The sequence below is a fragment of the Saccoglossus kowalevskii genome, chromosome 10 (genome assembly GCF_978046115.1).
Source record: "Saccoglossus kowalevskii chromosome 10, keSacKowa6.1, whole genome shotgun sequence".
Lineage (NCBI taxonomy): Eukaryota > Metazoa > Hemichordata > Enteropneusta > Harrimaniidae > Saccoglossus > Saccoglossus kowalevskii.
In genome coordinates this window covers 30764285-30783966 of record NC_140650.1, presented here as the reverse complement: position 1 = coordinate 30783966, position 19682 = coordinate 30764285, and the positions used below count along the sequence as shown (strand labels likewise).

The window sequence follows — 19682 nt, the reverse complement described above, 5'->3', positions numbered from 1 at the left end:
TTTATACATGACCTAGTTTCTTCTTGTACAGGAAGAATTGCCATATTTTTCCCTAAGTCATATAGTGACAAATATTTTTTTTTTACACTGGTGAAGCAGCAATTTTTTTTTTGAAGAACCCTTCACTTTGCAATTTTTTTTTTTCATTTCTGACCTCCCCTCCCTCAAAAATCAAATGGTCCAACCCTAAGTACACTCAGTATACATCTTTCGCAGTAGGGAAAAAAAAAGTCAAATGGTTTGTATGCTAGTCCTACTCATAAAGACCTATGGCCAGTGTGAATTACACACAAGGTGTTAAAACATGTTGTAAACACAAGGTGTCAAATATAAACTGTAGGCTTATCTGCAGATAAATCAAGGACTCAAATTTATCTTAATACTAAAAGCTTAGAATCTGCTAATAAACTAATTTTAAAAAATATAAAACAAATAAACATTACAGGCTTGAAAGTATCTTTTATTTTTGTAAAGCTTGGTAGTCACAAAGTAGTGTCCAGTAGTCCAATTTTTGATGTTTTTTAAAGTTATAAAATATTTTATTAAACAACCTTGGCCGCCCATACCCTTTCTCGGCCATTGCATGTCTACTTTTGTCCCTTTTTACAAAATAGATTTGTGTAAAATGTACTTGATTTTTTCACAAATTTTCAGCAGGATCTATGATCAACAAAGAAACATGCACTGTTTTGTCCAAAATGAATTGAGAAATCAAATAAAATTTTAGAAATACAGAAATTTGTGAAGAAAAAATTGAGTGTAAAATGGTGGCACTGAATGCATAATCCTGTTCTTGAAAACACTATTTTTTAGTAGTCACTGTGAGCTACCAATTTGGTAATGTATAACCTCTCATGAAAACTGGTAGACTGTGGGCAAGCAGTCAACACATAGAGGTATTTAAAATTGCATCAAATAGATGCAACCCATACTACTAAGAAAGCACAGCACAAAGCACAGTAATGTCACTAAAAACTACAATTAAAGTTAAATATAAAAAACTAAAACTACAATTATTAATTTAGCCATGACTAAACATGGATGTTACCTCCATGAAATAAACAAGCAACTCAAGGAATACATTCTCTAAGACAAGCCTACTACATTGGTACATCACTGTTTATATAAGCAATTGGGCTTGTTGTAGGTTTTAATATCAAAACACTGAAATGAGGAAACTAGATATAGTAGCCTTAATTAGGGAAGAGTAGGAAATCAAACGGGCGGTGCACCGCGGTCATTACCGCGGTGGTGGTGGGTACTCGCCGGTCGACCGCATTTTATGCAAATTTATGCATAGATTCCATGACCCCGGTTTACCGCGGTCGTGTGCGGTGGGCTCGCACAGCAATTCACACTTATTGTCAAGACCATTAATGAACACAAAGAACTGGGAAATTAAAAGGATCACAAAGTTCTAATGAAAAATTAAACCAATTTGGCCTAGCCAAAAGCTAGGAAACTAGTCTATAATAGTTCACATTATTTTATTTGCCTAAGCATCCTTTTTTGGGGATGCCCGGTGGCCGAGGGGAAGACGTGTAGTGGCGTGAAGCTAGGCGATTAGGTGCCGTACGCGAGCGCTGGTTCGAGTCACGCACGCAGTACGTATTTACTATAATTAGACATAGTCTTTACCTTGCCGTTTATTCGGTGTTATTTGCTTACAAAACGATCCAGAAAGACTTAGAGATCAACATAATATAAAATAAGATCGCATTATTTTGTGAATATATATCATGCATGGTCTCGGAAAATGTTTAGAAAGATTAATGTTTCGCGTAGACCAAATATAATCACGCATAAAGTATAAATTCAAAGTGTTTTAATACATTGGTGAGAGGTCGCATTTACGTGAAAAAGAACATGCACTAAGAAAAAAAAGCAAGCCAAAGTCGAAACGGGGTGTATCATGAACTTGGTAAACATGCGTTGCGACAATTGAGTGATCGTCGACATCATTTTGGGGCACAATTGAACTTCAAGTACGTTGCGAAACTTGCTACGCGGCGATGCTGACATCAAGTGTGTGTTGACCGAAGTTTGACCCCCCAAGTCACGCACTGAACTGGCGCGTTACCTTAGCAACCCTTTTCTTTCTTGGTCCGCGCTTCGATCTCGTAAATTTGTTATCATATCCGGCGGTACTGTAATAACACAACTTGTATCCAACTCTGTATTGGCTTTGAATATTTCAACATCGTTTACTTAGTGTGCTGCTTTTCTAATAACGCAAATATGTTTACAGTATTGGACGGGCTCTAAATATTTCAACTTTGCAATGTATTACTTTTATAACAATTACGCAAACTAAGTTATTTTTATTATTGTTGGAAAACTAACCTGGGCTATTGGGTCTGTGAATATTTCAATATTACCGACTTGATAATGCGTTGCATTCGTAATTATTACGCAAATATAAACGTGGGCGCATTTACTAGTAAATCATTGAAACATATAGTCAGGTCCCGGAGTCAGGTGTCTAACGAAAGTCGAGAAAATATTTTAAATACTTGTGACTCATCGGTGAATTATTTTATTCGAAATAAAGTGAATATGTAATATTAACCATACAATAACATACAATATCATGCGTAATGTTTTTTTTTCTATAATAAACTCGCAGCGCACTTCGATCGCATTATTCACGTACATTTCGACTGAACTCTAATAACCACGTGTTTGAATTACGTGCGGCAATGGGCAATGACCTCAATGAGTTCACGCACTGACGCATTTAAATTCGGGCCACCCAGTTTGACGCAAAACGATATAGTTACTTAATTTTTGTTCAAAAAATCGGTATTATAAAACTCTCGCGAAGAGTTAACTGTAAGGCAACGTCGTTTTTGACCAAAAAAAAAACAAACAAACACGTCAATACAAGATTATGTGTGCAAGGTTAGATTTATAGAACGTACATGACTGTTTTTTTTAATAATCATGTCGCACGTGAAACACAGGAGACATTTTAGTTCGTCCATTTCTTGTTTACCGATCTTGAACTTTTTGTCTGGAATGCGATACAGGCAAAGAATAAACATTAATGATACCCACCCTTGTCAAATCAACAAGAGGCTCGAATCAGGAAGGCTCGGCTATTTAAAACTTCGTAAATAACATTATTTTTATGTGGTAGACTTTATTCAAGTGTAACAAACGTAAGTGAAATGTATGGACGAGTCATAATACTCGTCGTACCATCGAAAGTTACGACTTTTACTCTTGGAATTGGTGATAAATACATGCATAAAATACAACATTGTTTCACGCAACAACAATTCGTATACAGCATTGGACTTATGGATTTTTATATTAATATAATATGTGGGCCGATAATATTACTACGGTATATGCTTAGTATTTCCATGCCAGCGGTGCTCGTAACCTGCTCGATTTAAAAACAGCTATTTGAAACAAAGACTCATGGAATCACAAAGGAAACTGTTAAGTACGTATTTCACACCTTTCCTACGACCGCGGTTGCAACCGGTATCGGTGGCCACCGCGGTAGAGACCCCTAATTATAAGCAGTCCGCGGCTCTCCCCGGTGTACCGCGGAGAGCCGCGGTGATTACCGCGGTGAACCGCCCGTTTGATTTCCTACTCTTCCCTTAGTTGGTTGTTGCCATTTACACATTAACACTTTTCGTAAATCCGGAATCTCCAGCTTCTATTGACATAGAATGGCAACACTTGAACATCCTGCTTGGAATCAACATTGAATTATTATGCAAAATACTACCAATGTACACAAACAAACCCATTTTTATAAAAAAAATTTGTATATCATCACAAATTCAGTAAATGCTAACTAAATTCAATAATTTCAGTTTGAAATGTTTAAAAATAATATTTTTTTACGCAGAGACATAAAAACTGGCATATGGCGTTACATTAATAAGCGTTGATATTAAGAAAATCAAATTGACGCCACCCCACATAAACAAACACACAACACAACAACCGCGCACAAGTGAGTGAGTGACACTTTATGATCTACAGACAACGAAAATAAGATATAATGTAGTAACTTACCATCAAATTGATAAACGCTCGTTGAACTTACTGATTGGAAACTAATGCTGGAAAAATGTTCACTCCCGTGAGATGGACCATTCATATCGTCGTTCTCTTCTAAATTCTCAATGTCGGAGTCAGAAACAGACAGTGCCAATGACGATACTGCACTTTAAATTTTCGCGGGCAAAGCAACCAACTTACTATCAAAACTCAAGGACGTTCAAATCTATGCAAGCAGTTTTAAAAGTCAGGGGTCATATCACTTGCTCTGAAAGGTCACGTCGCGCGTGCGTATTGAGGAAGGCACGAGGACATTGATAGTGCAAACTTTTTTTTTACCGTGAACTTTTGGTGGTATTCTGTTGGTGTTAATTGGTTAAGTGTGCTTTTGGATTGTGGCGGGAAACTTGCGTATGACAACGCAGCCAGTCCGTTTACAGATAACCGGTACCGGAAACTGAAAATATGGCGTTTCAAAATTTCGCCATGATCATGACAGTCCGATTTAATCCAGGATTAGGATTATCGTTTTGCTTCCATATAAATGGTGAACGTTTCTGTGACAGCTCATTTTACCCCGCATTTTACTTGTTACCAAGATGCCTGGAAAACGCAGCTGGTGGTTTGTGCTCGAAAAGAAAGTAGACGGCCACGACGGACCTGAACATAGTGAAGCCGAAGACGCTGTTGTTTATTTGTACGTAACACAGCCATCACTGAACGGCCCCAACAAACACAAAGGTGTTCGTCTTCGCAGACCAGGTTCTCGAAAACTGCAAGCAGAGTCTCAAAGTCAAAACGAATGCAATCCTGTAAAAAGTATAGCAGTGTCAACCCATCTAGATGAGAAGAAATCACCTGGTATCAAGGTAAAGTTGTGGCGAGTCACTGTTACATGTAATTGTTATTTACCCCATCTCATCAGGTTGAAATGAATGTTGATTTATGAAAAAAAGCCATTGGGGGGAGGGGGGTCACTGGTTACTGAATTAAATATGCTTTACGTGTAGTGTTATGTAAGAATTAGAAATGATTCACCCAATATCAGCTTCTATGTTTCCTGCATTGTTTCCCAGGAGAATACTACTACTTGCACTGTGAAATGCTTTATTTTCACTGGAACAGTTTTGAGGCATTATGTCTGTATTAAATTTTCAGTGTGTTGTATCAAAGACTAGAGAAGAGTCTTTGGTTGTATCAAGGCTGAATGTAAAGTATAGGGAAAACGGCAATTTATTTTAGAGAAAAAATGCCTTCAGCGAAAATAAAATCCAGTGAAAATAAAGTATTCCACAGTATTTAGTTTCTGGGACGTTAATTATTAATGCGTTGTCAAAAAAGTAATTTTTTTCATATCTGAATACATTATGACATTCTGTATTAATTTTTTTAAATGATAAATTTTCTGTTATTAAACACATTTTCGTTGGTTTGTGCTTTTAAGGTGCAAAATTGCTTTCTAAGCCAGTGTTGGTATGCTACTATTAGGGGTCAAACAAACCTATTTACAAAGAGCATTAGACTAAATTTAGGAAACAATACAACCCTAAATTATAACTATCTTTGCATTATCCATTTTTCAGGTTAATTTTTTTGGTAGAGACAAGTCAATAGTTTTCTTCAGACCCCAGTTTGAGTGGAACCGTAATGAATTTTGCCATCAGTTTTCTGAAATCAGGGATGCAGGAGAATTTGTTGGCAAGTTTAATAAGTGCGCTTATAAAAGTGGGATTGCGGATGATTCAGCTTCAGTTGGAGAAAATGGCTCTTTTGAGAGTGACATGTCCTTTGATATAAGTGCAAGTTGTTCTCCATGTTCATCAAACTCTCATCCACCAAGCAATGATGAAATTGACAATGTCTCTGAGAATACTAGGTAAGTTAAACATTAATTTATTTTCAAACAAATACTGCTGTTAAAGTTGTATTCAATTTTTTTTTTTAAATTTATCATTTCCTCTTTATAAAATATAAGTTATACAATGCTGCTACAGTATAAAACACTGAAAACACTGTTTTAAAAGACTGAGTTTGCACCAACTTAAGGGGTCTCAATTTAACATTTTGATTACGACTGTAAACTGCTGTATTGCTGGTAAGTATCCACTGTATCGCAATGTGTTTTGCTATGTTATTAGAACATATTGTTATTAATTTACACTTTCAATGTGCAACTCCCTAGGGCAGTGCTGGTATGCTACTCACTGCTGCATCATGGGATTTATTAGTAGATAATCAAATGCTTTCTGTTCAAACTGCAGCACTTCTTCAGAGCAAAACAGAAAACTTGGTAAAAGAAAGAAAAAAGATGTTGTAAGTGATATTGAGGTGCCTAATCTCACTAAACAACGGAAGAAAGAAGTGATTGCTGATCCCATGAAACAGGGAATATCAGATTGTAAAATAGGTAATCAAAAGCTTTCAATTTTTGTTTTTAACTCATACATGTAGATCCAAGGCCAAGGGACTGTCCTTGTGTAGAATATACACTGGTATATCAAATTAAATTATTCATTTGGGGGTTGGAAAAATTTGGAATTTCAAAATCTAAGCTTTTTATCTGCCCAACTTTGGTGGTAGTTCATTAGTGAGCAATGTCTTTTATTTGTTTTGTTCATTAATGCTAATGGAATTTTGAACACAACAATTTCAGTTGATCTATCTATTATTTCTTTGAGATGGCTTTTACTGATTTGGTGTGACGCTGATTACAAAGAAAAATTGAGTAACCACACATATGCATGTCATGTTAATTAATTAATGGACCATTTGCATAATTGACCTTAATTTCTAAAGATATTTTATGAAGTATTGGTTTAATTTTGAGTAACCTCGTAAAAACATACTTGCTATTCACTTGTGAGGGATGTGCTATATTGATTTTCAGTGTAATGAAGGAGGCTGATGACATGTTTTTCTGAGTTATCAGGGTCAGGTCATCATTCAAAGCCATTTTAAACATGCAATTAGTAAGGAATACTTCACAAATGAAACACTTTCCACAAATTCGAATGATATATTTAGTTGTTATCACATTTTAGCAAAACCATACTACATTGCCTGCATTTTCTTATATTATGTACCTTGAACTAATTCAACCATTAATATGTTATTTTAAATGCATATTGGATAAGACAAAAAATTTATTTGTTTAGGACTTTACAAGGTACATATCAGCAATATGGAGGTGGGTACAAATCGAGACCTGGATGAGGAGTTTATTTCATTTTTGTTGAAGAAAATGGAAGAGTTCACTGATGACAGCTACCAGCCATACTGTGCAGTTATCAAGAATATTAATAAAGATGAGTTTAAAGCTGAAAATGTAAGCCCTAATATCAAAAATCTCTGAACCTAAAGTATTGTCTGAAGTACCAGTTGAACAAAATATAAGGGTTGGTGCTGTATAAAGAATTGATAGCATACTATTTATCATCATCTGGTTACTGATATAAAGTATAACCTACTGTGCAGTGAATTGTTTGATAGTTGCTCCTCAGGATAAAACTTTTATCTAAATATTTTATATTTTAGGTCAATGGTTACAAGTATAGTATAATTGGTGGGCAGCACAATTTTAAAGCTGCGTACATCATGGCAGAAAGGTATCCAGAAAACAGTCTTTTTAAATCCAGAATGTGTACTGTGTATGCAGGTCTGACACTTAAACAGGAGCTGTGGCTAATGAAACAACATAATGATATTGCAGGATATGTGCATAGGTTGACCCTGAAAGATAAGGTAAACATGAATACATGTAGTACATCTATGTGCCCCAATATTTCTGGTTGTTTCTGGCATGCTGGCGGGGTAGGCATTAGTACAACTATTAAGGCCAATATAATTAGTGGATGGTTTGTGCCATGGACTGAAAAAGTTGTTACATGTATTTGGTTTTATATATTTTTAGCTCCGCTGTCGACTTTGTCGAGCGGAGCTTATCATATGAGTGATTGTCCGTCGTCGTCGTCCGTGTCAATGTTTTACTTTTTCGACTTCTTCTTGAAAACTACAAGCCTAAATGCTTTGATACTTGGTGTATATGTACCTTGGGTAGACCTCTCTCAGATTTGTTTATTTTGTAATGATATCTTTAATTCTTTAATTTTGGTGAATATTTTTATCATTTTTGGTAAAAAGTGATATTTTCGACTTCTTGTTAAAAACCGCAAGTCCAATTGCTTTGATACTACATATATAGGTACTACATGTGAACCTCTCTCAGATTTGTTCATTTCGTGATGATATCTTCAATTCTCTAATTTTGGTGAATATTTTTGTAATTTTTGGTAAAAAGTGATCTTTTCGATTTCTTGTTAAAAACCACAAGTCCGATTGCTTTGATATTACATATATAGGTACTACATGTGGACCTCTCTCAGATTTGTTCATTTTGTGATGATATCTTCAATTCTCTAATTTTGGTGAATATTTTTGTAATTTTTGGTAAAAAGTGATATTTTCGACTTCTTGTAAAAAACCAATAGTCTGATTGCTTTGATATTACATATATAGGTACTACATGTAGAGCTTTCTTAGATTTGTTCATTTTGTAATGATATCTTCAATTCTCTAATTTTGGTGAATATTTTTGTAATTTTTGGTAAAAAGTGATATTTTCGACTTCTTGTAAAAAACCAATAGTCTGATTGCTTTGATATTACATATATAGGTACTACATGTAGAGCTTTCTTAGATTTGTTCATTTCGTGATGATATCTTCAATTCTCTAATTTTGGTGAATATTTTGGTCATTTTTGGTAGAAAGTGATATTTTCGACTTCTTGTTAAAAACTGTAAGTCCGATTGCTTTGATACTATACATATTGTTCATTTTCTAATGATGTCTTCAGTTCTTTAATTGAAATGTGCATTGCTAACAGCGGAGCTATCTCAGCCGATAGGCTGCTTGTTTATATATATTAGGTCATTCTAAATCATTTAGCAACTTTCAGTACAATTTCTATTCATTATTTTTCACATTTTTTAAGAGGGCGATATCACAGTGGTAAGAAACATAACTTTTATATGTCAGGCTTTGATTAACTTAACTTCAGTTTACACTTGCAAATTTCAGGCAGTGGGATTTTTCAGTAAGTCAGTCTGCTGCTATTCCTGATAAAAATTGCCACTGGAAGTTTGATGTGTTACTGTGATGTCCTACTACGTTCTGTCCTACTACCCCTGGCTAGCATCCCTGTTCTCTTAAACAAACATAACTTGAAATGACGACAATGAAATTAATATAATGTAGAAACTATTGCCTGGTTGAAAAAATGTTGTTTTGCTACATTGTTATTTATTCATGGTTATTGGTTTTGTTTTACCATTTCTGTTTTTTTTCTCTCTAAAAACCATCATCTGTACTGTTTTTTATTCATGGTTATTGGTTTTGTTTTACCATTTCTGTTTTTTTCTCTCTAAAAACCATCATCTGTACTGTTTTTTATTCATGGTTATTGGTTTTGTTTTACCATTTCTGTTTTTTTTTCTCTAAAAACCATCATCTGTACTGTTTTCATATTTTAAGTACTTTTGCTGCTCTGCATTTTATTACCTTGATCTTGGAAAGGTATATTAGAGAAAAATGTTGTCACCGACCCTGTCATTAGCAATTTTGTGGGTGCATTAACGCAAAAAGACTATCCAATATCCAACTCAACTTGATGTGAAGAATTATAATTTCGGCATGTCTACAGTTTTTAATCTATACCATTCCATTAAAAAGTTTGATGATACCAGAAAATAATGCATGACTGATCTTTTGACAGGTTCATATGGCTCGTCTCCGTAAGGCAGTGGAAGAAAACCGAATTACGTGGGTAAATGAGTGTCGACTGTGGTTAAATGAGGTAAAGGTTGGCATTGATATTATACTGCACTGTGATTTGGTGGCTATTTGACACAATACAATATTGTTTATATGTAGATTATGTATATCCTTCATGACATTAGGTGCTTATTTAGTGTTGTTCTTCACAAGGAGGTGTCTATCAATCAAACTTCCCATCTTTTGAACAGACTTTTCCACCTATCATGTCATAATAACAGAGTCACAATACTATCTAGCATTCTCACTGATGTTTTCATTTGTCGTTTAGTGGCCAAATCCTAGATCATGAACCTATTTATTGAAATGTTGGCAGTTAAATTGTATCCGGTGTTAATTTGTAGTACCATGAGACAAGAACAATTCAAAGGAGTTTGTTTTGCACTCATTTATTGACTTATCATCAACAAAGAATAACAGTGTCTCTTAAAACAAAAACATGTGCGAAACACCTCACGTAAAACATTTTCTTATAAAATAAAATACAACTTCCCAAGTTACTCATGATTGTCAGATTGGTCCATCTAAGTTGATAGTATTACAGTACAGGTTACTTTAAAGTTATGCAAATTAGTATGCTAAATTATGCAAATATTTTCGTGACTATTTTGTAACAGCTTTATAATTATTAACATCAGGTTATATTACTTATTTACAAATTCTGGGACTTTTTCCAGAAGAGCCTGATTTATCTGACTTAGATCATGGAGCTAAAAATGCTACACTATGCCATGGCGCTGTAAGCATGAATATTTCATTTCATAATATCATTCTTATAATATAAATCACATTAGAAAACAGAAAAGAGCAGTCACATTATTGTTATTCTTCATTCATGGGTTTGAATCCCAGCATAGTCTCGTTTTGAATGCGGACACATTTTCCCTTATAAAATTCTTCAAGGGAATGGATATGTGCATTAAGTTAAGATAAAATCACTAAGAAATTATTAGATTACATGTATACATGTATGCCCAGTAAGTCGAGATGAGGAAAATGTGACAGTTGCAATCAGTGGAAACAGCTCACACAGACCTTTATCAGAATATAAAGTCTTGAAATGGAGGCTTGTGACTGGTAGATAGTCATGTGCCATGATTTGAGTACATATTGCAAAAACAACAATAGTGTAAAATATAGATTGATTACATTAGACTAAATGATTTTTTTCTTTAATACATATAGAATCGCAATGATGTAAACACTATATGTGCTTTGGCAGAACTATCAGAAGGCACCTACCAGTTAATGCAGACAGTGATGCAAATGCATGAAGAAGGCAGACTCAAGGATCAACGTCTGTCAAAGAAAGATAGGATGCAGAAGCCAAGTTTAAAGACGTACCTCTTTAGAGAATTGGTGTTCCTAAATGAGGACACCGTTAAGATGCAATTTAATCATCTTATTGATGGAGTGATGTCCATGCAGGAGTTTAGTAAAGAAAATGACTTTTTAAAAAAATTATCAACTGTTCAACGGCATTTTGTGGCACAGCTAGGGTTAAAGACATGGGATGAAGTAGAGAAATTGTATCCAAGTTTTTGTACTAGAGACTATCTCAAGCGATATTTAGATTTAGACTTCAAAAAGGGCACCCCTGAAGTCCTCATACAAGCATGCCAAAAACTGAGGAATTCTAATTTACCAAGAGAAAATACTTCAGATGTTAAATTCTCTGCAATGAATGGTGCATCAAATACCAAAAGTTTTGTGATTGACTTGCCTGCCCTTTCTTTGAGTAGCAGAGATGTCAAAAAAGCAGTTGAATCATTCAGTGGAGCATCACTCTGTATACTGAATATGGCAGAGGTAAGTTAACTTGAATAAATATGGCTACCCTAAGGGAATAAACATTTTAAGGATGTCAATACTGTAGGATACCTATTTTTGCTTGGAATTAATTTTCGCTATTTTCAGTGAAGGAATGATTCAGTGAAAATAAAATTCAGCGAGTATACCTTTTTTCCTATCTTTTACATTCAATTCGCCAAAAGTCGGTGAAAATAAATCCCACACAAAACACCTAAAATTAATCCCAGCTAAAATGAAGTATTTTACAGTATTGCTTGAAGAACACAAAACATGTATGGGTAGTCAATCTGAATTAAATTTGAAGCCTGGGGCTTCTATGTTACTCTATGTAATTTACAGTTTGACCAGTAGGTTTAGTTGAGGCTTTGCTATTGGTACATGTATGAATCTTCTAGATAATTACTGATCTCCCATTATGGAACAGACTATTCAACCCAGGGCAAGGGACTTTAGCAGTGGTTTTACAAGGTCAATGTTCTAGTAATTAACATTTTACACTGGTTTGAGGAGACACTTAAATTACAAAAATTGTAATAGAATAATAAATATTATGACAATCTATTTTGATGGGTAATTATACATATAAGAGTGATTTTAGTGTTGATTGATTCGTAATGTATTGCATACACGAGTATTCCCATAACCTCACCACAATAGTTCATTTTTGTATTGTCTAATAAACAGGTATGCGTTTGTTTTTCAGTCATGGAGTGAGGATGACCTTTTAAGCTTCACCACAGCGTTAAGGTCATTGAGTTTGGATAGTGGAGTGCCGTACTACACACTGGTGATACTCACTTCATTATCTCTTGTAATGAGTACAAAAAAAACATTGGAAAAGATGGATATGTTTTCCAAGGTGGAGGATGTATATTACCTGATAGAGAACACAAAATCAAGTAAGTTTGCTTATTACAAATGTAAAGTAGTTCATTACCCAGAAAAAACACTTTCTAGTTCATAAGAAATCATCCATAATTTTCAAAGCTCTCCATTAATTTGTATTCAAATTAATCAGAATAATTAAAATTAAATATGGCAAAATTCACCATGAGAGTGAGCACTTGTGGATTGTTGTAGGGAAAGGTTTTAGGGGCATATCCATGTTATTTATTGTCCAGCTAGTGTATTCCTTGTCAGGATTTTTTACATGTACAAATGTAGTTGTTACCTGTAGTTTTCTAAACACTATTCTTTGTATGTTCATTTGTATGTATGTATGCACCCATTTATTTATTTATTTGTCTGTTTATTTATTTATATATTACAGATAGTACAACATTTTGGCAAAGTTTGCATGGAATGACCATCGCCTACTGGTCTTGTACAGGTCACATCACTGAGCGGCAGATTGATTTTAAGGGACAGGCACACCACAACCTGATAAATGTCAATCAAGACAAAATGATCGCTGATGAATCTGGCAACATTGTTGATTATGATCAGAGACCAGTAGAGTTGATGGAAACATTAATTAAATTATTTACCAGAGAAAAGGATTGGATATTGGAAGTTGCCAGTGGTACAGGTATATATATAATAATAAACTTTAGTATTAGTCCGCAAAGATTTGCTAAGCAAAATAAACATGTTTCTGTGGCACATTGGTAACGTGTAGCTCCCTTTACCACACACCATTTGGAAGTTTTTGCTCTGATGCGTAAACCCTCTGACATTAACAATAATGTGACTTTGAACAACAAGCTAACACTATAAACTAAATAGAAATTTATCAAGCTTGCACACATGTTTGAATTATCTTTTATTTTTCATTAGGTTCTGCAATGATTGCATCACTGAGAAGTGGAAGAAATTGCTTGGCACTTGAAAACAACAAGGAGAAGTACAATGCTATTGTAAAAAGAGCAACAACAGAAGAAAGTCAGATCATGATGACCGAATATGCATATACATCTGACAGTGAGGAAGAGTGAGAATAATGGAGCTATGCTTATTACTTATTGTCCGTCGTCGTCAACTTCTCGAAACCACAAGTCAGAATGTTTTCAAATTTGACATGCAAGTACCTCGGATGGTTCTTTCTCAGATTTGTTCAGCTCATTTCAAAATCTCAAAATTCTTCAACATTTTTGTCATTTACGGTCATCCAGGTTATATAATAAAATATAAAATAATTAACATTTCATTTTTGTTAGTGTATCTTTATTAATTAAAATATGTACACATTATATCTAATTGGGGTGGGAATTGCCAAGCCAGTTTATAATAAATATTTTTTTAAACAACACTGACCGCGAAATACACCCTTCAGCAGTTACTGCCGAATATTTTATATTGCAATTTCTTTCAATTTCTAATTTGTTTTGTTGCAATGCATTAGTAGTTATAATAATAATTTATTCAGTATACACCCTAGGCCTCGGGCCCTTTGTGCTAAAGGAAATAACGACAACAATTTAGTGACCTTAAGTATAAATACATGCATATAAAAAGTACAGACTTAAGGCATTTATTGTTCTCTCTGTTTGAGCAAATAATAAAAATTTGGCTAAATTTCTCACAGCCACAGTGTCCACATTGTATGAGGACATAATCTGAATAAACCTCTCTATATTATGGTTAATAAAATATTGTCTAGGAATATACTTTTCCCTCAAGGGCAGGTATGACGTACATATCAAAAGAAAATGGTACTCGTTTTCTATGTTGATCATGATAACTGTGGCATATTTAAAATAGTAATAATGTAAATATATATACAATTCTTTATTTCATTGTTAACATACTATAATTTACCTATATTCGAAAACAGTTTATTTCAATGAAATTATTGTTGTCCTTTGCATCACCAATAAGGTCATACATAATGTTTATTGGCCTTTGAAACTAGGGATACTACCAGAGCATGGGTCTTATGTTGGAACTCCTGCCAGAGCAACTGCTCAAATCATAAGGGCAAAATAATAGCCTCTAAGGATGGTATTTACAGAATAGTGCCAGTTGTTAATGAAACATAATTCTCAACAACGGTGAAAGTATTCTCTGCAAAACCCACTAGACCCGAAACCCACTTACAACAAAGCTACTAGTTTCATTCATTTATAATTCTGTGCAATTGTTACACCATCATTAATTTGGTCTTTTCCAAAGTATTAGCAGACTTGATGGTGCACAATTGTGCACCGTCATTACTTTTGTCATTAAAAAAAAAACAGACCTGATTCCATTTTTTAAGCCATGGCCCAAACATGATGGTGCATAATTGTGCACCATTGCTACCTTAGTCATTTTCAGACTTTGAGGGCAATCTTTAGGGCCATGGATCAAGGCAGTGGTGCACAATTGAAAACCATATACCTCTGAGCGATAATGTGCAATTATCAGGCCGTGTTCATATTGAAAATATTGAAATTGATGTGTCAAGCTGGATAATCATTGTTTTTGCAAACAAAATAATTAAAATTGTGTGCATCAAGTGTCAGTGCAATTATTTAATGACAAAATACATTATTGTTTAATAGTGTGAACACTGACTTTCAAAAAAACATTTTTTTACCATTTGAAATAAGTACAGCAAAATGAAATTGGGATTATTGGATTTTTTTGTGATTAATACTTCATTTTAGTCAAGATTAGAAAATCCAGAAATAGATCAGAAAGTGTTAATTTGGAAATGACGGATGAAAATCAATCAAAGTTTGTTGTGGGTAAATACCGTCGGTATAGAATTAAATAACAGTAAATGTATTTTCCATCAACGTGCCAGCTTTCAATCGTTGTCCGTAGGACCACGCTTACAACCGAAATCATAATTCGTTACGTGGTATCCCAAAGTTCGGTGCACCAGATACAGATCAGATACAAAACGGCACGCGAATAAATAACATACTTTGTATACATGGGGATTGCTCCGTGTCCGGCTGCTATGAACCGTGTAAAAACACTGCATATAAATACTGTAGGCGATATTTTGAAATACAGTAATTATTCGGCAACGATTTTAAGAAGGGCCGCCGAAACCCCTGTGACGTTACCAAAAGGGTTTTATAGCTAAAATAAACTTCGTTTGTATTTAAATGCGACGCGAGGATCGTCTGGAGTATTTTGTTTTTATAAATATTTGTTCAAATATTTTTAAAACGTTCAGAGCTTCATGTTAGCATTGTGCATTCCCCTGTCCGAATTTTCACTTCGAATGTACAATTTTCTTTAATATAAAACATGAAGCAGCACGATGACCGGTGACTTGAACAAGTTCTACCAGCTCTGACGTGAAAACGACTCTATGTCTCTACTAGACCCTTACCAAACATTGATATCATCTGTTTCGAAGTATACAAATGTGTACCTATAAGGATTCTTTTATTATATATCAGTAAATTAATAACAAATAAAAATGCGCACTCGTATGAAAATACCTATTTTTGTGAATACAGACGCAAGGAAAATACGTGGCTACATATTTACTGAAAATTGTAATAACATGCGTACTTGTTGTGATAATACTATAGATCAGCGTGTCGCTCGCCTCGGGTTTCAACCCAGTTACAGCTTGTCAGCGAGGAATAGTCTGATATTATTACGTGGTGTCCAGTAAGCTGAAATTATTGTTTGTTTGATTTAATTTCTGCATAATTTCAGCCTGGAACTATTATAATACCGTTGTGGTCAAAGGTCACATTGCTTGGAGCGTGCGATATTTACGTGACTGTCTAAAACTGATTTTGGTGTTAAATCATTTATGACAGAACAATATGGAGAGGAGGAATCAAAAAAATATCTACGTGGCCATTGATTAAAACTTGTATTTTACAAATGCTCGAAAAATATGATAATAACTGCCTTCATTTAATTCGAAATTCTAAAATATACTGCATATCACCAATGACGGTGATAGTACTAGTCGTTAGACTAGTATATACCAGTAAAATTAGACGTATTTGAGTTCAATGAATCTATATTCCAATGTGAGCGTAACTAGGCATATAAAAAGTTCGGATTGTTAACATCATTATAATATGGAGATTAAACGAAATTACAAATATGGATATTCTTACAGTATTATAACCTTATGTACATTTCTGTTCTGGTATGGTTTTGTTCCGATTGTACATCGCGCGCACAGTGTATCGAGAGCCTGAGTCCTTCTACGTCAATTTCGACAACTTGAACTTTCACCAATCAAACGTCACTATATAATTTATTATTAACCCTCAGTGACTGGAAAATCTACATATAAGACACCGAAAAATATTATGTTGTGAAGAACGACCCATTGCGTTAGCTATTACCTAATTACTGGCAGTTTACATATGTGTATACATGCATTGCAACCACGTAATCATTTTGATACGACGACACTAGCGTTCATAGCACACGACACATGCCTGCGGCAGGACTGCATAACTTAAACGTGCGGTTTCATTGTCATCTTATGCATAAAAAATTGCCGATTCCCGAGAAATTGTGTTCACAGTCTGCAAATACATCACTCCGCTATCCCTCACTCGTACGACGTCTCCGTGGTCTGCACCCGAATGGCTTACGGGATGATACAGTAACTATACTATGTCCGCGATGGGAATATTTCAGCATTCAATGTGTTACATTGCGGCTGTGACGAAGCGCTCGTTACCCTGAATGCAGTTGTAACATTACGTTTCTCCGTCATTAGAAAATTCACGATTGCGAATGTACTCAATCAAAAAGTATACTGAAATCATGTTATGTCAACTTGATAAAAGTGCGTTACCACACGTACATCTGATAATTAATTAAGTCGCAACAAAGTTGTAAGTCACTTAATAATATTAACGTCGCATCAAAACAGCTCAATATGCGCAATTACTTAATAGAGATTTCAGCTAATGGGCATGCGCCGGTTGAGTAATAACTAAACGAAAGTCAAAAACAAATATAGCATCACGAGAAACAAATTTCGCGGCGAATTATATATAGCATAGCGAGATATACAATGCAACATACATGTCTTAATGAAAAAACTGCTTGGCATATGTTGTTATGAGCCACCGTATTTAACAATAACATGTAACTAGAAAGTAGAAACAAATCTGTCGCCGATCACATTCACAAATCAGCATTGTTGTCAAGAAAAAGTACACATGTTTATTCCTTGACAAAACGACATTGAGAATGTTAGCTTTTATTGCGATGTACCTTGCAATACGACTCATAACTGGTCAATATATACAGAGACTATAGAATAACATGTCACACCAAATTCAATAGCATCACATTCAGATATGAATGGACCAGCACAGCAACGCTGTACTTGGTTCATGGCGCGGTGCTGAAATCCATGCATGTCAGAACAAAGGCATCTCTTGATCATGGTCGACGACACTGCGCCAACCATGGTGTTTCAATGGAAGAAGAAAAATCGAGGCATGTATTATTCTTTTTCACAAGAACACAATGAATTCCATGGTAGAGTGTCTTTAACTCTGTGTCTCGCTTTTATTTACATCATATATTGTTGCTGACGACGAGGGCCTTACCTAATTCCATTTAACTTATTGAATTTGAAGTTGATAACAAAAAACTAATTTCGAAATGAGTTATGTACGTGGAATAAAACAATGTATGCCTGTCCCACATTGTTCAACATCTCTGGTCACTCGGCAAAAGTCACAGCAAAGTTGATATTGCACCCCAATACTCAGACTATTGTCATTTTCTACCTCTGATGTCTGAATACCGAGTTTTATATATGCTTATATGGACCCACACAACTGAGCACAAAGTGAGGGTGAACAAATTTCTGAAAACGCGAAGACCAGTGGTCGGTTTGAATATTGAAGACTAGTTGCATGGACAATCTGGTTTATGACCTCTATATTTTAAAATGTTGGATTTACACAAACTTAAACAGAATCCAATCGGAAAAATATCTGAATGTATGAATGATGTAAAAACCTCTACCGTGTTGTTTTGTAAAATGTATTGAGCTGGGAATGTGCTTATATTAGATATTACTGATTTTGCGCCTATAATCTTAATTTTTGATCCCGTTATTCCCCGTCGAATGAAATACAAGACTCCGTACATACCTCAAATGTTACACACATACATATGCAATATGCATAATATTAACGCACTAAAAAACAAATATAGCTCGCTTTAAATGAACTTGTAACAAGCCAGTTTTAACTAAAAACACTTACCGATTAAACATGAGGCCATAAATACGGATAAAACAGCAAGTATCTTTGTAAAGTTCATGTTCAGTTTCTTCGCTCTTTGCAGCTTATAATATGTTCGTGCATAGGCTCGATGAACCGCCTCGGCTTTCACAAGTATGGTCACATTCGGCGAGACTGTGAATAGATTAATCAAAATGGGATGAAGTCGCCGACGTTCATATACGTTAATTTAAAACAAATACGTCCGTCTTTCAATTGTTTGTTGGTTAGCTGTGGCCGACGTTTTATATTGGAGATACGAGTGTCCATACCGGCTCGTCAGTACTTCCAAGCGTGCATATGTTTTAGACTAAGTATTCTCGCCTCGTATACTAAACAGAGAATGCTGTTTGGGTGGTTCCATTATTCAAGAGGTAAGATTATATACGTGCTACAGTATGTATATTCCTCGTGTTTATTGTGACCCGCGGAAAGTATGAACGCAACCTTCGTCTAATTAATTAATTAATTTAATAATTAATTATAATAAATGAAGGGAACCTTAATCTAAAGAACTACTTCGAAAGTCGACAAGAATGTCAGCTATTTAATTATAATTCGCGGTTCGGGGGGAGTTGTACTAAATACGTTGACATATTAATAGTAGTACTAGTATTTATAAATATATATATATATAATTGTATCTATTGTTTCCAAACTCATACTTTGTTACGTTGAAGTAAAGTTAAATTAGACGGTATTAGTCTGGTTACATCGGGCATGATATACTGATTCCTTGAGAATGAAAGGAACAAGTGCATTAGTGTACGCAGTAATCTAATAGTATCAACCAGAGTCGCCGCTGTTTGCGGCCGTCACAGGCACATTGACATGCTAGTAGTAGCCTCGTTACC

The 19682-nt window shown here is 34.8% G+C and overlaps 1 protein-coding gene across 1 annotated transcript; it reads left to right on the top strand.

Moving 5' to 3' along the window:
* The first annotated feature begins 4320 nt into the window (after positions 1 to 4320).
* LOC146738013 (uncharacterized) lies at positions 4321 to 13809 on the top strand. The gene is made up of 10 exons (XM_085504497.1): positions 4321 to 4892; positions 5607 to 5899; positions 6285 to 6430; positions 7179 to 7348; positions 7558 to 7764; positions 9795 to 9875; positions 11039 to 11662; positions 12369 to 12564; positions 12936 to 13193; positions 13442 to 13809. Exons 1-10 carry the CDS (start codon positions 4623 to 4625, stop codon positions 13597 to 13599), a joined length of 2403 nt encoding a protein of 800 aa, XP_085360623.1. The 5' UTR covers positions 4321 to 4622; the 3' UTR covers positions 13600 to 13809.
* The last annotated feature ends 5873 nt before the right edge of the window (positions 13810 to 19682 follow it).